Source organism: Lepidothrix coronata, unplaced genomic scaffold, assembly GCF_001604755.1.
Source record: "Lepidothrix coronata isolate B3197 unplaced genomic scaffold, Lepidothrix_coronata-1.0 Scaffold21, whole genome shotgun sequence".
NCBI classification, from domain to species: Eukaryota; Metazoa; Chordata; class Aves; order Passeriformes; family Pipridae; genus Lepidothrix; species Lepidothrix coronata.
The window spans coordinates 2,696,773-2,724,621 of record NW_016690201.1 but is presented as its reverse complement, the minus strand read 5'-3'; the positions used below and the strand labels follow the sequence as shown (position 1 = coordinate 2,724,621).

Here is a 27,849-nt window from a genome sequence, read left to right as displayed (position 1 = left end):
AAGTAACCCTTGGACCTGGAAGTTAGCTAACATTGTTGACAATGTGTTGTATTTTACTGTTTAAAACTCTGACAGTATCTGAACAAGCTCAGTTTAATCCAAGCTAATTGTCACATTTTTAATGGCCTGCTGCCTGTTCTTACAACCCATCAATTTGAAGTTTAAAATAATGCACATGGATTGAAATAAAATCCAGGTGATGCGTTCAGAAGAGCAGCTGTTTGATCGACTGAAACAGTCTAGAGAATTAGTGATCAGAAGGAGATGAGTAGAACTAAGGAAAACTGGTGATGGCAGTTGTTATTCATGACTTTTTAGTAATTTCTACCAAAATAATTCAAAGAAGGCTCGGAGGAAAGAAATGGAAAGCCTTGTCATCTTTGAAGACAGCGTCCCCACCACCAGAAAATAGGCTAAAGAGGTTAAAACACACATGCGGATCCTCTCATGTTGCAAATGGGTCTGTTTGCAGCAACTTTGCAAAATCTGTGAGCTGTGGGAGAGCAAACAAGAAACGGGGCCCTAATGTTTGGATAGTGGGGCTCCTCACCCAAATTTTATACTTACTTTTTTTTATATAATTCTCAGCCCTGAGGTAAGGGGTCAAGTCTTTTCTCTTTCCCGTGACATGCCCTAGTCAGAAGGCAAAGAGCTGCATTTCATCAGAGGCCAGGCTTCACCTGTGCTTACAGACTGGGGACACTGGAAATGCTACCTGGGACTCCCTCACCCCAAAACTCAAGCCCATCAACCAACAGGGGATGAGGCATCAACTTTCTCGGGCTTTAGCTGGCCTGTGCATGTCGAGAAGCACAACCAGACACACTGAGAAGATGCTCAGATCAAACAGGGAAGTATGGAGTAAATTGAGCCATGTTTGGGAGAAGAAACAAGGAACATACTCATCAGTTTTACACTCATCAGTTTTACATTTTGGATATAAGTGGAGCTCAGTTTTACAAGACCAGGTATATTTGTATACCTAGATATACCTAGGCATATTTCCAAGCTCCTCCCACAGTCCAGTATTTGCAGTTGTGCTGCTCTGTCACAGGCTCACAACTGCTGTTTGAACTGCTATATCAAATGCAGTATGTTTCAAACACACCAGCTATTGGATTTGTGAAGCTGCCACCCTCCCCCTTCATTGTGGTTAATATTTTACTTCTTCTAGCTCCCCAGTAGAATCACTGAAGGGCAATTCTTGAAAATAAAATGTTTGCTCTTTCATTTTTCAACACAAGTTTTTGCTACTTATTTAGGCATAAACTAAAGGTTCTACCTAACCTTAGTGTAGAAGTGACCCTTCTATGGACAGACACTGAGCACAGCCAGTTCCCGTTAGGCTGAGCTGTGCAAAGCCCTGGAAAGTTCCTTGGGTGTGGGTGTGCTCTGCTCTGCCTGGGGGCACTTGCTTTCAGATTAGGATTAAGGGCCTGGAGGAACAGACCAGGGAAGCACCAAGCCTGCCCGAGAGAAGTTTCTACCAATTTTTAACTGGTTATCTAAACTATTTCTCACTTTATGCAACAGCAAGTATTGATACCAATGACAGACAACTTTATATTAATAGAAACATGAAGCTTATTCGTCATGGCCTTACAAATACAACTGCTGGCAACATAAAAGCAGGTATAAGTTTCTTGTTGGTAGAACAGCCACTAATCCGAATAAACATACCTGTGATGACACATGACCTCTCTCAGTCAAAAGGACAAGATTTGCACAATGAGAGACAGAATGGATAGAACCTCAAACTGTATTTTATTCATATAACAGTTTACATTTAAGCTATTCTGAATGGACTTTGACAGACAGATTTATAAGCTTTATATAGGGAACAGTTGTGGAAAAAAAGTAAGTTTCCAAAGACAGTGAAGGTGGTTATTAATTATTATTACACAAGAGCATTTTCTCAAAACTGGTTTTACACATAATATCTGTTATTTCTTGTTTTTTAAGATCAGTGTTTGGAAGTTTCCTTCTCATTCCGCTATAACATTTCAGTTTTTGAATCACATTGTGCCACCAATGAAACTGCCAAGAGCTATTAAAATAGCACAGATCAGAATGAGAGAGAAGAATATCTCTTATATTTCTTGATATGCAGCAGGACTGGGTATGTTTCAAATAGATTATTAAAGGCTCCTTCATTCAGGTCTTGGTGGGACTACTCTTCTGCTTACTGACATGTGCTCAGTTAAATGTCTTAGCAGATGAGGGATTCAGTCTATACTAATATTCCATTTTACTCTCTCTTGGAGTATTTAATGCACAATCCTAGAGTTGTGCTATTTTACATAAATATTACTTACACAGGCTATAAGTGCCAATCCCAAAGCCTACATTCCCAGCTGCAGTGGTAGTTCTTTTCCATTCCTGAATGCTTCTGTTTCATTTATTATTTTACTTCAGTAACACTGTTAAAAATGCCCCTGTATTGTTCACCCTCATCTACACCTCACGATCTATTAATAAGGCAGAAGTCACTACTGTGTATCGACATGCGATTTCTGCGTGCATTTCTTAAGTTCATAGAGAAAAATATCTAATTCATATTCTGCTCTCTGCGTGTGAATAATTGCACATTTTTGTTCCTTAAACTATGATTTTAAGATTTCTTCTCCTACCACTGTGACAGCTGTGCTGTTTCTGCTACGTTTCTCTGCTTGAAAAGTATGTGAGTATAATATATCTTCTGGTACCTAATAACTGCTGTGCAACACAGTCCCTAACTGTCTCAATTTAGTACATTCTCCCAATTTCTGAGACCATATGTGAGATATTGAAGATGGGGGCATTTTTTTACAATGCTTAATTCATAAGCATTAAACTAGAACACTGGTATTTTGTTCTTTCTTAGAGGGAATTCGTTTGAGATAATTAGCACAATTTCAGCTTTACAGCATTTGTCAAAAAGCACAAGGCAAAAGAAAATGCACGTTCTTGCTTTCACACAATGGGAAGACATGCAAGTGAGCACTTAAGGCTGAAGGCTTTTATCTTATCAGGTCCAAACCCGGCTGTGCTCTGCCAAGGCTGCAAGTAGAGATGTAAACACATTTACCATGACTTGCAAAACTCCTCCTGAACTCCAGAATACAAAATTTTCCAAGTCATTCTGAGGTGGAGCGACACGAGGAGAAGTAGGTAGTTATGCACAGGTACAACACACAATGGAGAACATTGCTCCTGTGAGCAACTCAGAAATCCTAAACTGACCCTGGGCACTCCGAGAGGTTAGACAGCAGCAGACTGCTTTGCCAGGTGCTCCTGCTTAAAGCCCCAATAGTAGCAGTGTGCTACTACATAAGCAGGTAGAGAATATATGGCTCTGCAGATCCTATAGATCCTCTTAGAAAGGCTATAAGGGTTTTGACCTCTTGTGGAGCACACCCACCCATAGACAACAGTCTTACACAAAGCCTTGGTACAATCAGCAACATATTGGGATAGCATTTGAGTCAATACAGGCAGAATTTGCTAGATAGATAAAAAGATGAGGATTATGTACAGGAGAAAAGAATCATAGTGGTATATGAAATAATACAACATTAATTTCCTAAGCAAAACAGCAGTTGGAAAACACCCTACAGGAAATTCAAGCTTGCAGGTTTCCTTTTTGGGAAATAAGTCTGTGTGCGAAGAAGGACCCACAAGAATTTGATTACCTCCCAGCCTTCTGGTAGTGTGGCAGTCCTTTACTCCTTCTGCCTTCCCTCCTTTTCCTAAACCTTCCAAATACTTGTTGAGAAGTAAAGCAGCCAACATGTAACCCAACCCACGTAACCTCTTCTGGAGACCCTATGTGAGCTCTGCAACCAAGAGGGGCTAATTTCAGAAAAGTTACAAAATATCCAGAGAAACTATCACCATCATACTCATAGGATGCTTTTCACAACTGCATTCAAGCCTAAGACAGGTTTGTCCAGTTAGGATATTGAACCAGGCACGAGGCATAATCTAACAGTAGGCTGCTGCACAATCCAGGAGGTATAAAAAAGTCTTCACTGAGTTTTTCAGCTGGGTTTTTTTAAACTGTTTTGAAAAGGTCCCAGGCTACATAAGCCCTGGCTGGAACAGCACCCAGGCTCCAACAAACACCCAAGACCTGCACTCTCATTAAAGCACAACATTTACATGTTTCTCTGAAAAATGGAAGTCTCAAAAAGCATTGTAATTATGTGACAGTAGCAAGAACAGCACCAGAGGGTTTTGCTAAGTAGATTTGTCCTTGACTAGGCATCTTGGCCTATTTCTTTAGTAGTTCTTTAGTAGTTTCTTTAGCCTCCCTTTAGTAGTTCATCCATGTTAAGGGAAGGCTGAGGGACAATCTTAATGGGTACAAATATCAGAGGGGGAGTATACAGATGATGGACATAGGCTCTTTTCAATGGCATTCAGTGACAGGCAATTGGCACGAACTGGAACACAGGAGACTCCATCTGAACATCAGGGAATCCCTTTTCACTGTGAGGGTGACCAAGCACTGGCACAGGTTTCCCAGAGAGGCCATGGAGACTTCATCCCTTGAGATATTCAGAGTTGTCTGGATATGGTCCTGGGCTCTGTGAGGTCCTGCTTGAGCAGGGGGGTTGGACCAGATGTCCTCCAGAGGTGTCTTACACAGCCAGGTTGTGATTTTGTGAAGGGAAAGGGGTAGAGAAACTGTGTTCCTGAGATAAGCTTTGGTAGTGGTTTCAAGAAGCTCATACCTTGCACTGTGAAAGACCCAACACCAAAAGGTTTCTATAAAAGGTTGTGAGTCTCCTCCAATGCTGTTAGAACCAGACTCCACATGTGCGGATCATGAGCTGTACAAAAAAGGGAGAGGAAAAGCACTGTAGGAAACTCACTGGTTTGTGTGCTAGGCTATACCTCACAAGACAAAAAATTAAAGAACCAAGTTATCAGGAAATTACACTGTATAATCAATTCTACCAGTTCTATAACAAGTTTCAGATTTGCAAGTGCACTTTCCAATCTGCTGTTTTCATCAACTTTCATCCTTTGACAAGCACCAACCACTAGTTTGTGCATCATCTAATGCTCTGTTTTTGAGAACCCATCAGAATCAGTACAGGGAACTGCACGTTCATTTCTCTCTCTTTTTGCATGTTGATGGCAGTATCTCATTCTGTATCTTGTTTGCATTGGGTTACATTTTGCTCTGTGTAGCAGTTTTGGTGACTTTCACAGAACTAACCTGGAGATAAAATCAGAAGTAGAGCTAAAATTGGCCTCCTTTTCCCTTCAGTATGAGTTGTACACTTAAACCATGACTCATCATGGCTTGCAGTCACACCCAGGTGCTCGATGGGCTGACTGGCCAGTCACTTGAGAACAAAAGGCAATCCAGATAGATACAGCAGGTGGGTGAAGGTTGGCTTCCTCCTCTTACTGGATCACTGCAGTGACAAACAAACCACCAAGCACCCTGGTTTCTCAGTTGAGGCTACAGCTTGCTAATGAGTCCCAGAAACCGAATGACTTCTGTTGTGGGGCACTTTAATGTGCAGCTCTAGACAGAAGCCAGCACTGAATCAATTTTTCCTCTGTTATGACAAATAGAGAAATGTACAACCTCCGAAAAAATAAATTCCCTTTTCCAAAAGCTGCAACTGGAGAGTGACTGGGTCAAAAAGTCAAACTTTTCCCGGCAAGGTCACTGTGTGATCAGTACAGAAATAGCAGGTTACAATAAGAACCTTGTGCTGTGAAATTAAAACTTAGACTGGAAAGCATACCAAAATTAGGAAAGAATACCATGCATTCAAGTACTTGGCTAAGTCAGGTCTTCAAATGAATCATTCAGTTTTGCAATCATCCTGTGTAACAAAAGCAAGGTGAGGGATCATAAAGAATTCATTTAAGGAAAGAAGTATCTTAATAAGGTACTTAAATTATGTTACACCATGCTGCAAAAGTTCATATGTCACTTTATGCCACTGTCAGACACATCCAAAACCAAATGCAATTTCATTGTTCTCCATTCTGGTCCTGATATACTTACAGTAGCTTTCAGAGAGCCAAAGTGTGAGTCCTTCAGAAGCTTTCTACCATTAAATATTGAAACTGATCTTTCTTCAGGCATTAGACTCAAAAAGCAAATATGCTTCATTTCCATATTTTCTTTCAGAGCACTTGAACTCCTTCAGTCAATGCCGGAAAACCTAACCTTTTGAGTCATTTAACCAGTGTTTTTGTTGTTCATCTGTCTGTCTTGGTTGCGTCTGACCTCTGGGATGATTGCAATAGAAAAAACATTCAGCTTTTCTTTCCTTTCTTCACTATGACTCAACCTCCTTCTCCTCTCAGGGGTGTGACTACAGTTCTTAGGGAATAGGTCCAAAGTTTCAACATTTCAAGTGTCTCACCCACAAATACTCTTGTCATTTAGGAAAACTCAGGGTACCTGAGTTCAGATACACTGAACAGTCCCTTGGTTTATAATCTGGGGTGGTTAGGTTTAGCATTTTACTAGAGGGGCAATAAACCATATAGCCCTGATAATGAAGCGCTAAGTAGCAGATTTCTAGGTTAGAGCAGATAGAGTGAAAGCAAGAACCAGACACATGTGGGAATATTGCATTACCAGCTCTTAGTTCTCCTAAACTAAGGGTGTGCAGAGGGATCATCCCAATTTGCTAATTCAGGAGACTGTCAGTAGATTATACCATAAATTAAAGAAAACAGATGGGCTCTTCTTTCCCTAGTAGGTTTTTTTTGTGAAGAGGTGACAGCATCACCCCTTCATAGGGGAAAGGCACATGGAAACAGTGGGGTCTGCTGTGCATTTAGTCTGTGGTCCTGTAAATGGACATCCTCAGCTCCCCCAGCATGAGGCATTTCACCAGGTCTCCCTCCATCTTCCCAAATCCCCAGTACTTCCATCAATCTACACACAGATCAGCATCTGGCTTAAAATTAAGAGCCTACTGGTTTCAGGCTTAGGAGTTTTCTGCCACAGGGAGCTTATTCATCCAAAGCCCTCACAGCTGCCATCCCACAGCATTACTCAAGATTGCAAACACTCATCAAACCTTGGATGACATACTCTGGCCTTCCCACATACACTTAGGTTTTCTCCCAGGTTTCAAGAGAGCCATTGTGTGAAAATGTCTGGTCTGTGGTAATTTTGCTTCACCTTCTGAACATTTCTGGTCTTTTCCCAGACCAATCAGATCAGGCATTTCTGCCTGACAAAATTACAGCCAGTACCAGTATTTAGTCCAGGTATCCAGGAAAGCAAATTCATTTTTCAAGAATAAATCAGTTGTTTTCCTCTTTAAGTTAAGTACCCCCATGGGATTTTTTAGCTGTCCTGCTGCAATTCTCATTCTTTGGTCTTCTCACACACCTCCCCCATCCTATCTAAGCAGACCTCTAATTTTCCACAGCTAGATACTGTTTCCCACCTTTTTGCCATTGTTTACACATGCTTTATTACCCTTCTCATAGAATCAAAAAAACTCTCATTCTATTTAAGAAAAAAAGTTTCTTTTTTCCCCATTGAAATATTACTGCTTAATTTAAGGGTGCTGTTCTTAAAAATGATATTTGAAAAGAACCCCAAACAAACAAACCAGATTTAACCAAGAAGACAATTTTCATTTTAACAAGGTTTGATGAGAATTTGGACAAAATTAGCCGTAGATTTAAAATACATTTACAATTGCATTTCAAAAGACAATTTACTCAAATAGGATTTACTTCTAGATGGAAAGCATTTTTTTCTCATTTTTTATAAACAGGTAATGTAAAAATATTTTCTTGTGTTTAAGACCATGCTTTCCCAGAATGAACAAAAGACTTTTGTAAGCCAGAAACCATGGGAAATGTGTGTGTGTTCCTAAGGATTAGAACAGTATCACATACATACGGCAAAAGACGGTATGGAAATAAATTCTAAAATAATGTATTTAAAGACTTCAAAAAACATTTTAAAATAAGAGGCAGATTTTCAGCTTGCACATATTGACATAGCCCTGAGCTTTCAGTCATTTAGATAGATACCACAGTAGCTCCTTGATAGATCAATTTACAGTTAGAAAATGTTATCTAAATGTAGACTAAAAATCAGCCTTTGTATTTGCAAATTCACAGGAGGGAGTGGTTTGGCTTTCATTTACTGGTGTGTAAATGGACTAATATTCTATGTGATGCCTACAGAAGTCATATTTGATGTGGAAATGTGTACAGCAGGGTCTTCAGCCTCTGCCCTGCGAAGCCAGAAGATGGGCCTTCAGCACCAATTTTTCTCAACAACTCCCCAACACCCTTGTTCTATAGGATTCTGATCCCAGCATCCTGCAGGAGTATGGAGGCACGGGTTCAGTCAATGCATAGTCCTCTGGGAGTTATGTCTCTGGCCTAACCCAGTTATCCACACTCCCACTGCAAAGGCATGAGATAGGCAGCTCCAAAAGAAGTTTTATCCCATCTGTCTCAGACACCTACCACAGGAAGGGAACAATTACCTTGTGGAGATGCCTGTCTAGTTCCATCAACTACATGGGAGCCTAGATGAGCAGCTTAGACTAGACAGTTCAATTTCAGATGGATAAAGATAGGTGAGATGAATCTCATTTAGCATTGGGATATGTCACAATGTACCTCGGGAGAATTTACTAGCCAAGTTTCTATGGTACCAAACCAGCTTCAGCACACAAAGCTGAGGGGATAAGGACAGAAAAGAACACATCCAATATTAAAGATGGCCTAAATATTCTACAGTATAGGCTGTACCCTGTGGTCAACACAACTAACCTGTAGATTAGAGCACTTTCATCTCTCTCATCCACAGACCAGCCAGAGCTCAGTAAACTGAGCTGCCACAAACTAGTGGTAGCTGAGGCTGGTGCATGCAGTGTGCCAGAAGCAATAAACAACACTAGCAAAGAGACTGCTATAGCCAGGATTCATGAGGAATTAACAGCATTTGATAGAATGGGACTTAAGAGTCCAATAATGTCATCAGTGTATCAGAAAATAAATCTATCTCAACGAATGAACATTTTCCTTTGATCTCTTCTAATTATATTGTTATTATTTGTTATCATCCACACTACCTCTGTGAGCATTTATCATCTCAGTTTTCATATTGTTTTATCTTTAAAGCATTTATTATTAATCTGCAAGAAGATCTACTTCCTTGATTTTCAGCTTAGATTTCCAGACCTCATTTTCACTGGTTTTACTTCTCCTTTTAGGAAAAAAATGGACTTTTTTATTTTTCCTCCTCCAGTTGTGTCTAATTTCAATGAGGAAAGTACTCATGCAGTTCTTCAGACTGACTGTGAGTGAGAAGCAAGCTATTTTGCTGTAATTTCACTCACTATTGTGTGGGAAGTAAGCATTGCCATCATCCCTAGGATCCCGAACAGGACATGAAGATCCCTTCCTGGTGGGGGAAGCCCAAGATTTGATAGTCAATCTTCCAGCCAAAGTCATAACTCCTTTTGCTTTGATTTACTACTTTTTGTCTTGATCTGTTTCTTCTCTCTTCTGTTCCACTCTCTTCTCCACAAAAATCTTTGGTGTAAGACCACAAACAAAACCCCCGAACCCCCAAATTTTAGTCTAGTGGTAGATATTTTAAATTTTCTGCTTATGCTTAAACATTGCAAACATCTTATACTTCTGCAACTCAATGTTTACCATCTAAACAGTTGTCTTAAAGCTGCCTGCTTCACATGCAAAGGGGATTAGGAATTCCCAACATGTGTAAGGGCATAACAACTACAAGTCATAGAAATCATGAACAGCAGCTGTAGAAATTTAGATTCAGACTACCTTAAGTACTGGTAGTACCCAAATCTCAGCCCAGAAGGTACTACTTGGATATCATCATCTAATAGCTGTCCTTAAATTCAATTTCAATTGCTTATGTTATTTTGTAAGGCAACTCTGTTCACACTGGTGAATATATTGACCAACTAATAACTAAAAATAATTAAGTGCTACCTTCTTAATTAGTTATCAAACAGACATTGAAGGAAAATCTGTATTACAGAATACGCCAAGTTGGAAGGGACCCACAAGGATCATCCAGTCCAACTCCTGGCCCTGCACAGGACTATCCCAAAGAGTCACACCATGTGCCTGAGAGTGTTGCCAAACACTTCTTGAGCTCTGTCAGGCTTGGTGCTGTGACCACTTCCCTGGGGAGCCTGTTCCAGTGCCCAACCACTTTCTGGGGGAAGAACCTTTTTTTGATATCCAACCTAAACCTCCGCTGACACAACTTCAGGCCATTCCCTCGGGTCCTGTCACTGGTCACCACAGAGCAGAGATCAGTGCCTGCCCCTCCTCATCCCTCACGAGGAAGTTGTAATTGGAATGAGGTCTCCCCTCAGTCTCCCCTTCTCCAGCTGAACAGACCAAGTGCCCTCAGCCGCTCCTCACACGGTGTTAGCCTCTGCCAGAACTGAAAGCCTAGTGCAGAAACAGCCGGAAAAACTTACGTGACACTTAAATACGGTGTAAAACAGATTGTATGATTCTTCTTGCTTTATTTTACAAGGCATGAAAGCAATCACTCAAATGCAAACAAAACTGTTAAACTTGGTTAAAATCTCGTAACAAATTCCCATCAGTATTCTTGGCACCTTTTGCCATCATTAATGTTTTATTCAGGAGCTTCTGGAGAAAGCTGCCTTCACTGGTGTCCTCGAATAAAAAGGTACACGGAATTTAACAGCCCGCTAAGCGCCCATGCCAACAGCAGGGAGAAAGGGAGGGACGGAGGCAGGAAAGTTGGAGAGGGGAGCGGAGGGAGGAAGAAGGAGGTGGAGGGGAAGAGAGGGAGTGAGAAAGGGGGAAAAGGGGAGGGAGAGAAAGAGGAAGAGAGGGACAGAGAAGGAGAGGTACGGAGGCCGCTGCGGAGCGAGCGGCGGGCGGCAGGACCCGGCTGGCGGCGCCCGGCGGCGCGCATGCGCAGCACGCGGCGGTGTGGGCGGCTGCGCGTCGGCGGGCAGCGCCGCGCCCAATCAGCGGGCGGGGCGTGCGCGCGCGGGGGGGGGCGGCGGGCGGTGCCCGCGGGCAGTCACCTGACGGCGCGCGCCGCAGTCGGGCCGTGCCCGTGCCGGGAGCGGCGGAGCCCGGGCAGCGGCGGCGGGGCGAGCAGGAGGAAGGGGGCGAGGCAGCGACGGCGCTGTCCCCCGGCCCGCGGCGGCAGGCACCGAGGTAAAGCCCAGCCGGACCGAACCGGCCGCCGCCGGGAGGGCGCGCGCGCGGCCGGTGCCCGTCGAGGGGTTGGCGGTGGGGGGCGAAGGCAGCGCCGCCCGGGCGCGGGGAGCGGCGAGGAGGGTCAGGCCGCGCTCACGGGGGCGGGGGCGGTCGTGCGGCCCCTTTCCCCTCCCCTCCGCCAACACGCGCTCTGCGACCCGTCCCGGCGCGGCCGGGCCCGCGTAGGGCCGGGGGGTCTCGCCCTTGGCGGCGGCGGAGGCGCCCTGTCAGCACTGGCTGTCCCTCCTGCGGGTATTGCCTCCCTTCGCCCGAGGCCTGCGCCCGGTCGTTCCTCGTCCCTGGTTTCCGCGGGTGCCCTTGTGCCCTGCTGACACAGGCGTGACTCTCCCACGCCGCGTTCCCTGGTACTGTTCGAAAGGGGCAATTGAACCCCGCTCTGCCCGGGTGAAACGTGCGGCTGGAGTGTTTGGTGTTGGTTTTCCTTCGTTGGAGCCGGGGAAGGTTTATTTTAGACCGTAAACAACGGGATACAAATCCTGTCCGTCTTGTTCTGTGCGGTGAGATACTTGGCATGTTTTGAGGCACGGTGAAAATGTAGTAATCACAAAACAACCATCGCCTGCTTTTCTGTAACAGAACTGTCACTTGCTTTTCTGTCGAATTATATTTATCCGTTTTAGTATGACAGTATAACAGTAAACCCAAATTCATATACAACTCGGTTCTCCAAATGCTTGTTGGATTAAAAAAGGACAGAGAAAATGTTCTAGCAGTAAAGATAACTGTATGTACAGTATTTTTTGACAGACACATTAATTTGAGGTGCTTTAGGAAGGCGGTTTTTCTGTGTGTGAAAAACATTGGCTGTAGTAATGGAATAATTAAAATCCAGAAACACTGTAAATTAAGGTTATGCAGCACTCTGAATGCTCTGGTATACAGAGTCCCATTTCGAGTATTATACTGCACTGCAAAGAAAATGAAGGAGTATATTCCTGTCAACATGGTGAGTCTGAATTAAAGCATCTAAAGTAAACCATGAAATATGATTTGTAATATGAGTTTAACTTTAAAGGTGACTTAAATGGCATAATTACTCTTGGATGACCTAACACATGCAAGTAAGCCTGTGTGTACCCTAGCAAGCAATGAGGCCCAAAATAGGCAAATTTGAAGAGAGAAACAGTTGTTGCTGAAAACAGAATATCCACTTCATTTATTTTTCAGAAGGGCTTCCTTCGTGGTGACTGCTGAATACCTTGGGATTTGGAATTCCTTAGAACAGCTAGAGTACATTTCCCAATTTATTCTAAAAAAGAATTTACTCTTGTTATCTGGATGTGCCTTGTGAAGTGAACAAAAGCATAGTAAGTGGGATGTGTGGGAAGTTTGCTTCATTAGCACACTCCTGATTCTAACCAAAGTGCTAATGTGGAGGTTTAACTTCCATCAGCTGTATCTTTGAGTGGTTTATATGCAATAATATGCAAGATCTTAGTGTGTTAAATGTTTACTTGCTTTTAATAGGTTCTAAAATTCTTACGCAAAGGATATTTTGAAGAGTAATAAAGTCATTTTTAGATAAGAATGGTCTAGTATTAAAACCCATACCCTTTACCTGATTCTTTGGATCAGGTGGCACTCTTCGTAGGTGTAAAATAAACATGTCTTTGCACATGAGTTGCACGAATCCGAAAGAACTCTGCCCTATGGTTTAGGAAACATAGCTGAAAAGTCTCCTTGTCATGTCATCCCCGCCTTCCAAGTCTTGATAATCAAAGTGGTTGTGTGAATTCTTTGTGAATTTCCTTTTAATCATAGTTGTCTTTCTCCCTGCACCGAGCATGCTGGGGGGGGGGGATAAGAAGTGTTAGATCAGTCAGAGGGTTCATATTTGTGTCTGAGTCCTGGCATTTTAATTGTCCCCTAGAATTCGATCACTGGAAGTTTCATGGGGGGTAGGAAAAGCCTTCGTGGTATTTAGAATGTAAGTCCTGTTTATATGCTATCCATAGTTAAACATAGATACCGTGTTAGTTGATGAAAATATGGGTAGGAGCAAAACCTTGAGTGAGCCAAAATTAACTGCTGAAACAATCACTAAACAGTTGTATTAATTCAACCTAGTATGACCACAGTGGGGATGAAGTGTGAGGACCTACCTGCAGCTTTCCCTGCCCCCACCTCTGGTTCAGAGATAAGCAGTCTGGAGAGGGGAAAAAAAGCAATAGAAAGGCTCACTTTGCTGTAACAAATCATAGGCTATATCACAAAAGTCACTTCATGTCCATATGCAGTTCTTTTCAGTTAATGCCCTTTTAAGGGTGGAAGGCAATTTTGGCATTGTTAAGTAATACAAAGGGAAAACATCTTATTTTGTATAAATGTGAGTTAGCTGGTTAGAATAAGGCTCAACTGACCTATAAGCTACTGAAGCTTTAAAAAGGGGGAAATGTGCTATGAGGGGTAAATTGACTTTAGAAGCACTGGGGAAATACACATAAATTGAGTTTAATCATTAGGCATACTTTGGAGAGTGGAAGAGGTGTAGCCTAGGGTATCAGTAACTCAAAATGTCTTTAAATGTGAGCCTGTGTCTTAAAGAATATTCAATTAATCTTTAGAATCGTGTTGAGATATTTTGTTTGTGAACTGTCAACATAATGTTTGTAGGTGTTTGGATTCCAGTCTTGGCCCATTGTCAAATACTTTGATAAGTAAGTATATGCCATTTGCACTCCCTGTTTACGTTTCTTTTAAGGTCATTGAATCACAAAATCCTAGAGTGGTTTGGGTTGGAAGGGGCCTTAAAGATCACCTAGTTCCAACTCCCCTGCCATAGGTAAGGGCACCTTCCACTAGACCAGGTTGCTTCAAGACTCGTCCAACCTGGCCTTGGACACTTCCAGTGGTGGGGCAGCCACAGCTTCTCTGGGCAACCTGTGCCAAGGCCTGACCACCCTCACAGGGAAGAATTTCTTCCTAATAGCTGACCCTCCCCTCTGTCAGTGTGTCCTGTCACTCTATGCCCTTGTTTTAGGTTCTTCTCCAGCTCTCTTGGAGCCCCTTTAGGCTCACTCTGGGGTCTTCTCTTCTCCAGGCTGAACAACCAGCTCTCTCAGCCTGTCTCCATAGCAGAGGGGCTTCAGCCCTCAGAGCATCTTTGTGACCTCCTCTGGACTCGCTCCAGAAGATCCACATCCTTCAGAGTTTGGGTGCCCCAGATTTTGGATATCAGTATTTTAATGTGGTACCATCCCAAAAATGCTTATTCACAGCTCAGCTAGTATGACCATGTCTCTTGACACTGTGTGTCAGATAGGAAATGATGGGAAGACTGAAACACAGCTTTATGTGATTTGGCAGAGACCTTTACTAGCCTTACCATTTGAAGTCTGGTTTTCTGCACATTTTTTGTTTTCTTTATTGTTATATAAATACTGTCAGTTCTGATGAATCTGTGCTGTTCTGTTTTCATAGAAATGTTTCTGAAGTTCTTTCTGATTTATGTCTAAAATATCTGCAGGCTTTTTTTCAGTTTCACATATTGTGAAGGGCAGTTGTGGAAACAAATCAGAATTAAACAGATAATACCAGAAACGAGATTCTAAATATAATTTCCAAACCATATTTTCTTTGATTTGCCAGTATAACTGCTTCTCAGTTTTCACAGGTTCTTTCTTGTGTCCTTCTAAGTTAGAGTAAAATACATTAGAACCACAGATGGTTAATTTAGTATTCATCATAAATATTTTGACGTACATACTTGTAAAGGCTTATGACAGTTATTAAATCAAGATAGTTTGTGTGGTTTGTTTAACTGTGGCAAAGAGTAGAATATGTAGCTCTAAATGCAAAGGTGTTTGTCCTCTGAGAAAAGGCAGGAGTTGACAGTAGATTTTAGTTGTGTGTGCTTTTCTCATCCTAAGTGAATATTTTTTTATCTAACCTAGTTCTTATTTAAGAAAAAATAAATCCAGTTTTTACTTATGTTTTTTGAGTGTTATGTTTGTGGTTATTTTTGTTGTTGTTAAGTGCTTTGGGGTTTTTTTAAAGGTCTTTCTGAAGTCAGAGCATTGTTGTTATCTTTGCAGAGTAACTTGCTTTGAATACAAAGGGCTGTAAGTACTGGAATTTTGCTGCAAAGGAGTCTCTGAAATCTCCTCATACCTATTTCATTTTCTAGCAGGGAACAAACCAAATCCCACACCATGATTTTCAGCCCTGATCCAAAAGTTAAACTATTAGTTGTCTAAAATAATGGTAAACTGCAAAGTAGTATTTTTTGTTTATTTTTGCTTTGATATGGACTACTTTGTGTCATCCTCTGAGGGAAACTTTTCTGACTTCTGTGGGAAATCTGTTGTTACATGGTATCAATTTTTTTTTTTCCCCGTTTAAAGTCACAGCTTCTGGAGTCTTGTATGCTCAGGTTCCAGCCCTCCAAGTCCCTCCCACGTCCCGAGTTCTCATACAGCTTGCAAATATTTTTTTTAAGAAGTGTATATTCAGGATTAAAACCTGGAAAACAAATTAAGACTCTTAAAGAAGACTTTAAACTTGCCAGACTTCCTGTGATTCTTTTTTATACTAGCTTGTGACTTGACAAGAGTCCAAATGCTATGGTAAGAATTATGTTACAAAAATACAGCCTGGTAATTTTTGAAAGGCTCATTTGTGTAATTAAGCTGTGAGCAATATCATCCAGGTGTTAGACTGGATGATAAATAAAGAATACAATTTAGAATTATGAGTGTGCTAATATCTGAAGATTAAATGTACTTTTTTCTGAAAGAGAAAGCATTGCTCTCCGGGCAGCAAAGCTTAGTTTTTTGCTTTTTTATCACTTTTTTTTCTGTTACAGTCTTTTTGAACTAAAGATGAAGAAGCAATGAACATGAACACTAAAACGCTTGTTCATTCTTTGTCAGCATAATGTGAATCAGCAGCTATTAATTGCTGTAGGCTTTTGTCTGTAATGTAACTATTTCCTTAAAAGGAGAGAGAGCTGGGGGCAAGGACAGAGAGATAAAACTTTAGAAAAAAAGCCTGTGCAGTGTATTTTGAATAAACTGTCTCTTATCTAAACTGTCTTGTGACAGACTATCTAAATGATAGTTGTCCCTTTGGACTTCACATCTGCGGATGACAGAAATTTTTTTGTAGGCTGAAGTAAATGTGTCAACCATAAGAGAATTGACAGACATGAGTGACATGCTACAACTTAGTAGGTCAGCATAAGAGTTAGGGATAGCAACGAGGGTGTTTTCTCCAAGCTGTATTTTTGGGGATCTCCAATTGTCTCTTTTCCAACTATTCAAGAATTTAAAGTGTTCCAAGAATACAGATGCATTATAAGCATGGTGATAACTGAACAGACCTTTATTGTTTGCTAGGTGATAAATTAATCTTGCTAGTTTTATCATGATGGTGAGCACAACTGAATTTACATCCGGATATCCAAGTTCAACCAGCTCGGATAGCAGTGACAGCCAAGGTGTGTCCTGCCCGCGTTCTGCAGCTACTACGAAGGGGAGCTTTGTGCTGTGCTCTCTCTTATTTCAGAACTTTACCTGTGTGCAAATGACATTGTGATGTGTCACTGTGACTGTGCTTGCTACAGAGGAGTGATATCCAGTGCGGCATTAGTGGATGCTTGTTCACTAAATAAAGACTAAGGAGCAGGGTTTTGTTTACATTTTTAGTAATTTGGGTAACTTTTGGCTGGATCTCATACAGGAAGTTTATGGTAGGTGAAGATCAAAAAAAAAAACCAAATGTGTGTAAACTGAGTTGATTTGCATAGTAGGGCTGCACAATTGATATAGGAGTCTAGGAATTAAAGGTTAGCTCTTCTTTATAGGATATCAGAAAAGGATTTATTTGTTGATGGAAAATAAGAGGCTGTTGCTCTTTAAGAGAAAGCAGTGACCTCACAGGATGTAACTCCTGTTGCTGATGTGGTTTTGCTTGGTTCTTGCTAGTACCATGGCTGTCTTAGTGGAGCTTAAGACAGAAGGACCACAGGTCAATTTTTTTTTTTCTGGTTTATTGCCCCACTTGCTCTTAGGCATGTTAACTGTTGATGGTAACAAGGTAGACTCCTGTGTTTTATTTGACAGTGAGTCTTTGAAAGGCAATTGTTAGGGTTGGATGCTAGACTTGATTGAATCTGGGTGCATTAGGATGAGTCCTTTCTTCAAAGTTCATCTGGTGATGAGGAGATTACTGGTCCTGCACAGGCACAGTGAGGTCTGCTGGATGGCAGAACCAGCTCTGCTGAGCTTCCTAGAGTGGCTGGTTCTCAGCTTTCCAGGAGGAGTGGAAGAGTATCAAACAATTTCTGTATCAAAACCTTCTCCAGTCTACGCTGCTCTTCCATCTGCTGTCTCCAAAAACCTGTAGTTTGGAGGGGGAAAAAAGGATTTGGAAGATAAACTTTGATGTGTGGGGAGCAAATGTAGGGATGAATGCTGCCTCTGAATTTGGGGTTCCCATTGTATCTTGGTGACCATTGGATGCTGGATTTTCTCTTCCAGGTCCTTGGATTTAGCGCTAAGTGTTATGACTGTAAGTTATAATCAGCTATGTTTTTCCTGAAAGTGTAAGCCTTCAAAGTAATAGAGGCACAACCATTATTGATTTCCATGGGTTTCTGTGTTCTGATTTCATATTTTTAAGGACACTTGAAACATTCAAACTCAGAATGTTCAAAAAGCATTTTGGTAAAACTGTACACAAATCACAGGTATCATAATGTAAATAGAAGCAGAAGGGGCAGCAAATTGCACTCTCAAATCTGTATCCGGTTTTAAGGGCCATTTTATTATTCTTTGGCTGTTTGCCTTAGACTCTCAGAGCTCATGGAGCTCATTTCTGTGACTCATTCATTCTTTTTAGTTGTGAATTTTCTTCTAATGCAGATCATTCCAGCGTCAGCTGAACCAATGTTCAAAACACTCTCCTTAGATGTAAATCATACCCCTTTGTATGCTGAAATCTCAACCTTTTGTTTTTGTGGTGTTGAGGATTCTAAATTTACCTCTGTTAGCTGAATTAATGTGTGTTATTCTGTGGTAAAGGTCCCGGCAGCTGTTATAGGCAGACAGGAACACCTTCAGCTGTTGCTTTTATGGTCTTTGTTCAGAAACAGTGATGCAAGTATACAATAAACCAGCTATAAGCATACAGAATTGGTGTTACCTGACTCATTTTGTAAGTTAGCAGAATGCTTAGTTGTAAACTATATGGCATTTTGGGAGATTTCCCAACATTGATGCAAAATACAAGATATTCTGTCTAAGTCTTCATTCAAAGTTTAAAGAAGTTCTTACTATTATTCAATGCAGTTAATTAATAGTATGCTTTATGTATTTAGATTGATTTTTATGATCTTGTATGTTTGGCATTAATTATTAATAAAATATTTTGGACAAAGCATTCATGTTTTAGAAATTCTCCAAAGCAAAGCTGGAATTCTTTGGTTGTTGTCCGGTGGACATCTGGATAGGTGACAATAATTTGGGGTAGTTGTTGCTGGTGTTAATGTTTGAGTTAATGCTATTTTAACTAATAATATTACAGTTGCTTTATTGTTCTAATATTTTGAATTTTGTCTTAACAACTGCATCTCATTGCTGTTGCTTCTTGTTAGCTGTATAACTTTCCCCTTTGAATGGGATTTCTGTTTGTTATCAGCTCTTTTCAACCAGGACTTATTCATGATGACAGATTGTGAAGTTTGGGTTCAACAGCACAAAAAAAAAAAAGCAAATGCTCATATTGAACACTCTGTCAGTATCCATAGGTTGTGTGTTTTGCTGTCCTTTGTGTAGTGAAGGTTACTTCTCTGCATTAAATACTTGAGAAAGTGGTACTATGTCAAATTCAGATTTTCAGGAGTGGTTTACTAGGAAGACCGATCGTAAAAAGCTTTTACTGGTTCTATTATTGTGACTTTACTATATCATATAAAAAATTATGTATTATTTATATAATACATGATTTCTATATTCATGTATGTTATTCAAAAGTATATAGCAGTTTTTGTGAAATGCAGTACAAAACTTTCCAGGAGTATGTATTGTCTGAATTTAAGAGACAACCTGTTGAACGGGTTTCTCAGGTTTTCAGCCAAAGATTTAGCCAAATTAAACAAAGATTGAATTAGCTTATCTCCTTTCTCTACAGCTTCAGCTCTCTGGCAATTCAGTTGTGAAACCTTTTCCCTTACCAGGTTTTTTTTTTTTCCTTTTGCCAGGTCCCTGATATTTTCTTTCAGCAATGTTGTGCCTCCATAAAAATTTTGTTAAGCTTTTTGTCTTCTCAAAATTTGCCATCCTGCTGACCACACCAGTTTGTCTTGGGTGGGAGTGGAAGGCTTAGGCAAAATTTACTTAAAAAAGCCCTGCTGTTGAGTCACGAGGTGCAGAAAGGACTCCCTTGCTTTCTAAACTTCTCCTCAGAGAGGAGTCTAAGTGTGGCTGAATCTAATCAGCCACAGATTTGTGTCAAATGTTTAAATTTAAGGAATTACAGAGGTGTGATTGAACCACTTTTGCCCTACAGGTTTTAATGATTGGCAAAATGAGAATATTTATATAAAATGAATCATTTATTATTACAAATGATCAGACAAAAGATCTTGATCAGAATTTTTTACTATACGATATAAATGGTAAAACTACTAGTAGTGTGATATAAGATAGTGCACTATATTAAAGCAATAATTTTAAAGCTAGCAAAAAGAAATAACTGTTAAGTAGAGATTTTATGTAACCTACCCATACCAGCACTTGAGGGGAGATCTCTTTTGCTCAGCCTTGAAGAGTCTCTTTGGAGGGCATCCCCACTCAAGGGAGGAATCTCCACACACACACCTCAAGAAGGGTGTAAAGTAGGAAGAACCTGACTGTAGGAAAGGGGACTAGACTTGTGTAGTATAAAGTGATTGATTGCTAGGCACAAGTTTACAGGCCAGCTACCAGCTTATCTGTGACGTCCAACTACAGAAAGCAGGATGTGTGTTTGGAGTTTGGTGAGCCAGGCTGGTTTTAGCAAAATTCAACACAAAAAACCCCAGCACCATGGCGGCACTGGTAACTCACCACAGATAGACTGCACTGTTTGCATTCTCTGGTTGGATTCTAGGTCTTACTGGGGTAAGACACAATATTTAAACATCAGACAGTTCTTTTTGCAGGTAAGCTGGTTTCTCTGCATGCCTTCATCAGCTTTGGTGACAACTTGATGCTTTACAGCTTCCTTCAGCAATCGCAGAACACTTTTTGACCACAGGATGTTGGGTGCGGTGGTACTGCTGAGCATGAAAGTTTATCTACCTTGTGCCAGATTTGTATGTGTGTGGATGAGAAATCCACCACACTGCTGTGAGTACTGTCCTGGTACTGTGTTCCTGCTCTTACACTCTGCCTGCACTGGCCATATTCTTCAACAGTGTTACCTCTTTTCTTACTCTTTTTTCTTCTGTAATGTAGCAACTACAGGTTTTTTTTAGCTTTACCTGATTATCATCTCTGGAATATATAGTTCTTCTTTTTCTTTAAAGGCATGAGAAAAATGAGCCTTGGATGAGATCTGTATTTGACAATGAGTCTTGATAGGCTTCTTGCTCTGGTCTCTATACTGTGTACTTAAGCAAATCTGTATTCTTTTTTTAAATGTGTTTGCAGTACTGATTTTCATTAAGTATTTTATATGTTCTTTAAAAATAACTATGTATATATCTAGTCAATTGGATGTGGAGATGTCTACATTTACTGAAGATGCAGGAATTTTACGAGACTGTTGGGCATAGTTTCCACAATTGTATGAGAAAAAAAATTGAGTTACTTCTCTTCAGTAAAGCAGAATAAAGTTTTATAGCCAATACTTAGAAGGTGTCATGAATGAATGTCCTTAGGCAAAATGTTATTTATCTCAAAATCACTTTCTGATAAAGAATGGAAACTTCATATTAGCATGCTTGGTTGTGTTGATTGATTGAACTGCAAGTGTTTATGTGGTTTTTATACTAGTGTGTGTTTGTTTATGTTCATTTTATTTTTTTTCATTTCTGTGCCTCTTCTCAGAAGTATGAGGTTATTAGGTGTGCAGAGGAATTTGAGGAATGCTCTTGTACCCACAGTACTAGTTTTCTTCCATTAACTGAGGATTATTTGTAGTTACTGAGCTTTCATGTTGTTTCTTCTCTAATCCTTTCAACCTCTACTGTAAGGACTATTTTAAGTTTTGGAAGATCTTTTTGGGCTTCCCATATTTTTGATGGTAATGGCTGTAACAAATATCTTAATGAATATTCTTGCATGTTTGGGGGGTTTTTTGGAATCTTTTGCATTCCATCATGTGGTTGTTGACACTCACTTAGTGAAGAGTGGTTTAGATGTATAGTTATCTGCTGAATTTTGGAATACTTTTACAAGTTACTTGTGCCTACTCTTAGTTTTCTTTACTTAAATGTTATTTTTAAAATAAAAATAGTATGATAGAAGAGGAGTTTTAGGCTGGTTTACAAGGAAATTATTAGTCTTATTTGTAGTGTCAGTTTTCCTTAGTAATTTGTTGCTGCTTGCATATGAATTATCTGAGAGTGGAAAAAAATCTGATACATAATTTTTTTTTCTATTTATATTATTTAAAATGGACAAAAAAAGCCCATAAGGGCCTGTCCTTATAGGGCAGTTGCAGCATGAGCTTTTAAGTTTTATAAAACTTCTTTAAAATGCATTATTGAATTGTTTTCTCTGCTTCATACCTTTCCCCATCTTTTGTCCATCCATCCATAGATAAAACTAATTTTAAGACTTCTCAGTGTTCTAGAAGAACAGTTAGGGTAGAAGAGAAATTAAACAGTTTACAGAAGAGATGTACTTTTTGGTGTAACAGTAAGTATTCTTGTTGTGGATATGTCTATAAAAATATCTAGTTATAGGCAAGTTATTTTGTACTCACTGCAGTGGAAAATCTAGTTGGCTGTCATGACAGGTACTATCATAAATGTGGTAATGTTACTTCTCTTAAGTGTTACAGCTTTTTACAATGGTTACATTTTCCCTTTCCTGTTTGATGCTTTTTGTTTTCACCAGCACTTTCAGTTTTCTGGTTCTTTTCCTTTTGATTTCTTTCTATCTTGTATGACAGTAATTAGACTTTACAAAGAAGACTGAGAGAAATTTCGTGTTTGATTGTAGTGTAGAGGTGGGGGGGGTTTGGGTCTTTTTTTAAAGGTTCGTTTAAAATTTGAAATGCTTATTAAATGCTGCATTATATATTATGAATGCCTCAAAAAACCTTTCATTCTGTTTAAATATAGCAGGAACGTAACTTGGCTGATGAAATCTTCACATTAGGAAGTACAACATTCTATCAGAGTAACGTGTTAAATTGAGTTATGCTCAAACTAAATATTTAATTCACTTTTCAAGTAACAGAAGGTGGTGTTTGACTGCTGAAAGCTGCTTTTTAGGGGGGTTTTTTTTGGCAGCTGCAACATTGGAAGCTCTCTATCAGTGTTTCAAGTACTCCACGAGCCGTTTTGAAAACATGGTGCGTGCCTTGTGAAGATAAGTGAAAAGGAGGGTTGAGTGTTCTCTGCATACATGGCTAAAAGGAACTAGTATTCCTTTTAGCCTTCCATGCTGTGGAAGTGTAATGAACTGAATTGAATATTGGAACTGATTATAAGGGAAAAACCAAAAGCAGCATATATGATACACGTGTTATCTGTCTGAGAGTTCTTTCTTAAAAGACATTTAAAGGCTCGTCTGTAGCTGTAATCTCCCTCATGAGTTTTGCCGAGGTGTTCACCCAAAATATGTCCTCATCTATAATATTTCCCTGTGTTCCCCACCACCCTGGATTTAGTCTTCAGCTTTTTCATTTTGTCCTGTTCCTTTTTGCTGTGTTTTTTTTACCTTCTTGTAACAAATACAGAGCTTGTTAAACTGTGTGTGCTGTAATATCTGAGGAATATGATAAGTTATGGCTATGGAGCAAACAAATTAGAAATACATAATTTATATTGCACTGCTTACTTCTCATAAGCTCTTGTAAGAATAGAATGTCATGAATAGCAGTTTCATGGGGAATTAATCACATTTAAATTGATTGGAAATTTAAGTATTTCCTAAGTTAATGAATCTTGTTATAAAGTATATGAAAACACTTAAACTGTTTCCTACCAAAAACAAACCCTTTAGGGTTAACAGTGTATGGTATATAGGACTTTCCCCTGCCACTTCTCAGTGGGAAAGCTCACAGTTGTGTAACTTTTGGGTTTTTTTCCTCAACTTTTATTTTCACAATACATTTGTACATTCTGTTGGTGAAGTTGAGCGTGCAGTGTTCCATAAGGAAATGGGAAGGGCCGGTAATGCTGATGCTATACACTTTGCCGGGATCCAAACTGCTGCAGTGTTACTATTTCCATTGGAAATGGATCTTTTTCTTCCCTCTTTCTGTTCAAAAGTTCACTAAAAATGTCTATGTGCCATGAAAATAGGTTGAGTAGTGAGTAACCAGGAGCATAGCTGGCAGTCTGAGTGTTTTGAGGTTTTTTCCACAGTGTATTAAATGCGCCCATGTCCTCCGCCCTCCCCATGTTGTGAAAGTTTCCCACATTTGGAACCTGAGGATTTACATTGGTTACAGTTTTATTGTTGTTGGGAGCTGGCAGATGGTTACAACCTCTGTTGAGCAATAGGATGATGGGGTAGTCCCGTGTCAGCTGAATTGAGTCTCCACAGCTGCGCTCAGTTACAGAAACTCTGGGGTGACTAGTGAAGTGTAATCTAAAGGTTTGGTTTGTTGAGGTAAAACTTTTCATTACTAATATATTTTCCTTTCTGGATAGTTCCAGATCTGACTGTGGTTTCTTGATCAAGCTCTAGATGTGAGGGCACTTCTTAGTAATCTTTTTTCCTTCCTTTTAATGGGAAGGACTCGAAAGAGAGATACATTGTAAAAATCAGACTTGGAAATGCTGTCAGATTTTGCACTCTCTAGCAGAGCTGCCTTCTCTCTAGCTCTTCTTTTTTTTGCAAATACTAGGAAGTTCAGGAATAAACTAATATATAACCGTCTTGAAGTTATTTCAAAGTTATAAATATTGTATAACTTTTACTGTTGTTTATTATCCAGTGAATACTGTTATTTGAGAACTTTGGTCTGTCACAAAAGTGGTGAGATTCCATTGTCATGTGATTTGAATCATAGTGATTCATTAGGAAAGCTAACTTGTAACAAACATGACAAATAATAAAGAGCAGAAGAGGGGAAAAGAAGGCTGCAATAGGGAATTAAGGTAGGTGGAAAATTTAAATTTAAAACAAAAACACCAATCTACTGGAGAGAAAATTAGTGTTTTACCAATGCCTGGTTCATTTACCCGGCAAAATACTTTAGAAAGAAGACAGAACACAAATATTTTAGTCTGTACTATGTGAATCAGTAAACAGAAGTAGCTCACATAGTATTTCAGTAAATTTTGATTTAATGCATCTGTTTTATTTCTCTTTACATTCTCATATTGTTGAAGTTAGAATATACTGATTACTTAAAAATGAAAGCTTAGATAATTGCTAGGTGTTATGGTAAATTTATGACTGAATCACATGCCTAGGAAAGAACTGTTCTTTTATTGCTGAAGTCCCTTTTTTGGTCTGTGAGACTGCAAAAACAATGTGAAGATGTACCTATTAAAGTTTGGGTACTTCAGATGGTCACAAGCATGTGTTTATGTATTAACATGTATGAAGTACTGAGTACTAACCTGAAGAATTAGACCAGGCATTGCATGTTTAACAGCTCGCTTGTATTTCAGTATCGATAGGTTCCTGTTGGATGTGACTTTCACGTGTACAGTTTGGCTTTTTGTTCCCCCAGATTTGAAGCACAGAAGCATGCTTTCCCCTGAGCCTTACACTACCATTTGTGATACAGAATGTCTCTAAGAGAGAACAACAGTGTGGTTTTTGCATATGAATCTTCAGTACACAGTACCAATGTACTCCTCAGTCTTGACGATCAAAGAAAGCAAGATATTCTTTGTGATGTTACAATTTTAGTGGAAGATCAGCGATTTCGGGCTCACAAAGCTGTGCTTGCAGCTTGCAGCAGTTACTTCCTTTCAAGAATTGTGGGCCAGGTGGATGCTGATCTTATCATCACTTTACCAGAAGAGGTAAGTGTCACTCCCTTCTGCGTTTTACCTGCCAGTGCTTCTGATCTGTTTTTTCTCTTTTACAGTAGGCTGGTGCTTAACTGACAGGTTAAGGTAAAGAGTTTAAGGACTGAAGGGAAGGAACTTCCAAGTTGTAAAGCTACTGTTAGTTGAGGTAAAGGCTAGACAGATGAGTGTTTGTCCCAGACCACAGATAATTGAATGCTGTCACAGGAAATGTATAGGGAAGATCTTTTCAATTAAGTATATACTACTTTTAAAATTATGCACCTCTTTCAAAGGATGTAAGTTTATCAAAAAGCAGGGCTCAAATGGTCAAGAGATATTGCAGAACTAGTTCTTCTATATAAAAAGAATATTTTTTTAAGTAATAAATTAAAGCTGAAGATGGTAATACCTTTGAATCGGTTTCATTAAGATTTGGTTTTGGATGTTTGAGTAATACAACCGTGCATATATTCCTGGCTGCTTACTGTTGTTAACAGTTTTCTTTGGCTCAGTTTCCCATCCTTTTTACACATTGATCATTAGCAGCCTGATTTTTTTTTTTTTTCCCTACTGTGTCTTATTAGTGTTAGGACTAAGAAAATATATTGCAATTACTTGTTATGCCCCTAAAATACATATTCTTAGATTTAATTTAAAGGCATTCAATGGGAATGAGCCATGACCTGACATCCGTTGGAAAGAACATTTATTGTTATGTATCTGGAGCATCCAAGACATTTAATGATTGTAGTTGCTGTTTAGTTGAGTTGGAAGAGGCATGAGACAAGTAACTGCATTTTAATATGAAATGCTGTGCTTGTAGATGAGAAGTGAAGAACCTCCCAAGTGCTCCAACTGTGCTGAATGGGAGTGGTAATCAGAAAAGTTGGTTGTTAAATAATAGGTGGATTTCTGGGAGGTGGTTTATGGTAATTAGCTTGGGCAGTGGGCAATAACCTGCAAATTGTTTTCAGCTCAACTGAGATCATTAAAGTTGGAGGAAAGGTATTCATCAGTGAATATTTACAGTGGCATTATAGACTTCATGTGCAAGAGTGAGTGAGTGTTAATGCAGAAATGATGTATTCAGAAAGGCTGTACTTCAGTAGCTACTTCATAGGCTTTGTAACATACTGAGATAAGCACAAGATTCTGTGCCAGATTCTGTCTGTTTTCACAGAAAACTAGAAGAGATAAGTGTTCTCTTTAAAGAGTTTCCGTGGTCTTTGCTGTTCTCTCTTCACCAATGAATTGGTTATAAAATTGTTACAGCATAATACCACTATGTCAGCTTTTACTCACACAGCCTTCTTGCTGTGTCCATGTTCGTTTCTTATGGGTTTTTTTCTAGTAGCTTAATATGTTGATAGCCTGAATGTCTCTCAGGTTAAAAGAAAGGTAATGATGCAAGCTGATGTGAAAGGGAAGTAGGATCCTGTGGGATGCAAAGCCTTGATTTGGCATAAAAGAGGGAAATTAGTGGCATGAAAAATTTCTGATGTTGAAGAGGGAATTTTGCTTTGGGATGATGTAAAAATTGCATATTGGAAGAACAAGAAATGTACATTAAATTCGTGGAAAGAATAAGAAATGTACATCAAAATTGGAGAGAGGAAAAATAATCTCTGGTGCAAAGCAACAGTGTGCCAATGAAACCATGAAATAAACCTGAGTCAGAAGGGACCAGAGTTTGTACAGAAAATGTAGAAACATAATTCTGATATTTACTGTAGTATAGACTTAAGAGGACTCCTAATGTATTTAGCATTACTGATGTAAGAACTGAGTCTGCTGAAACAACTAGCAAAAATTTTAACAGTGAATCTGACCTCTTAATAACTCAAACTGATCACTTGGTAAAAGCATTTTAAGACTCAGCAACTTGAACTTCTCTTCTGGGAACTGCTAAATATTTTGAAACAGGTCAGTTTGTGAAGCTGCATATTTGAGACAAACACTGATCACATGGTTTGACATGTGATTTATTTTTTTTTAACCTTTTTAATCATCAGAAATATTTGAAGTTTAAAATGACACCAGCCAACAACCTCAGATACAAAAATATTTTTTGAATTCAAGTACTTCAAATATACTATACTGTAAAGACTAACTGCTGTGGGTTCTGTGTTGTTTTTTTCTGTCAGTGTTTTTACTCTGCGTTAGACTTTTATCCCAAATACAAATTAAATAAATGGCTACTGCAAGAGTTGCTTTTCTAGATCAGTCAGACAAAGTCTTTCTAGGATTCTCTCTTGTTTGAGCATAGCTAGCTAGAAATGTGTAAAAGAGAGTGAAAAGAGTAAAGTATTTGTTCCCTCTTGATCCTTCCAGTTTTTAGTAGTATTTCTACCTAAATAGAAAGAATGTACAGTTTTAAAATAGCTTCAGTTTCACTTATGAATGCTACTTGTTCATAAACCCACTTTAATGATTTATTAACTATACTGAGCTTATGGATAAACTGTCTTTTA

General features: G+C 39.5%; 1 protein-coding gene across 1 annotated transcript in view; it reads left to right on the top strand.

Moving 5' to 3' along the window:
* Positions 1-11,078: 11,078 nt before the first annotated feature.
* BACH1 (BTB domain and CNC homolog 1) overlaps positions 11,079-27,849 on the top strand; it is a 29,905-nt gene continuing 13,134 nt past the window's right edge. Inside the window, exons 1-2 of the mRNA XM_017807897.1 lie at positions 11,079-11,187; positions 25,093-25,390. Coding sequence (XP_017663386.1) covers positions 25,151-25,390 — 240 coding nt within the window. The 5' untranslated portion in view covers positions 11,079-11,187; positions 25,093-25,150. The remainder of the gene's footprint in view (positions 11,188-25,092; positions 25,391-27,849) is intronic.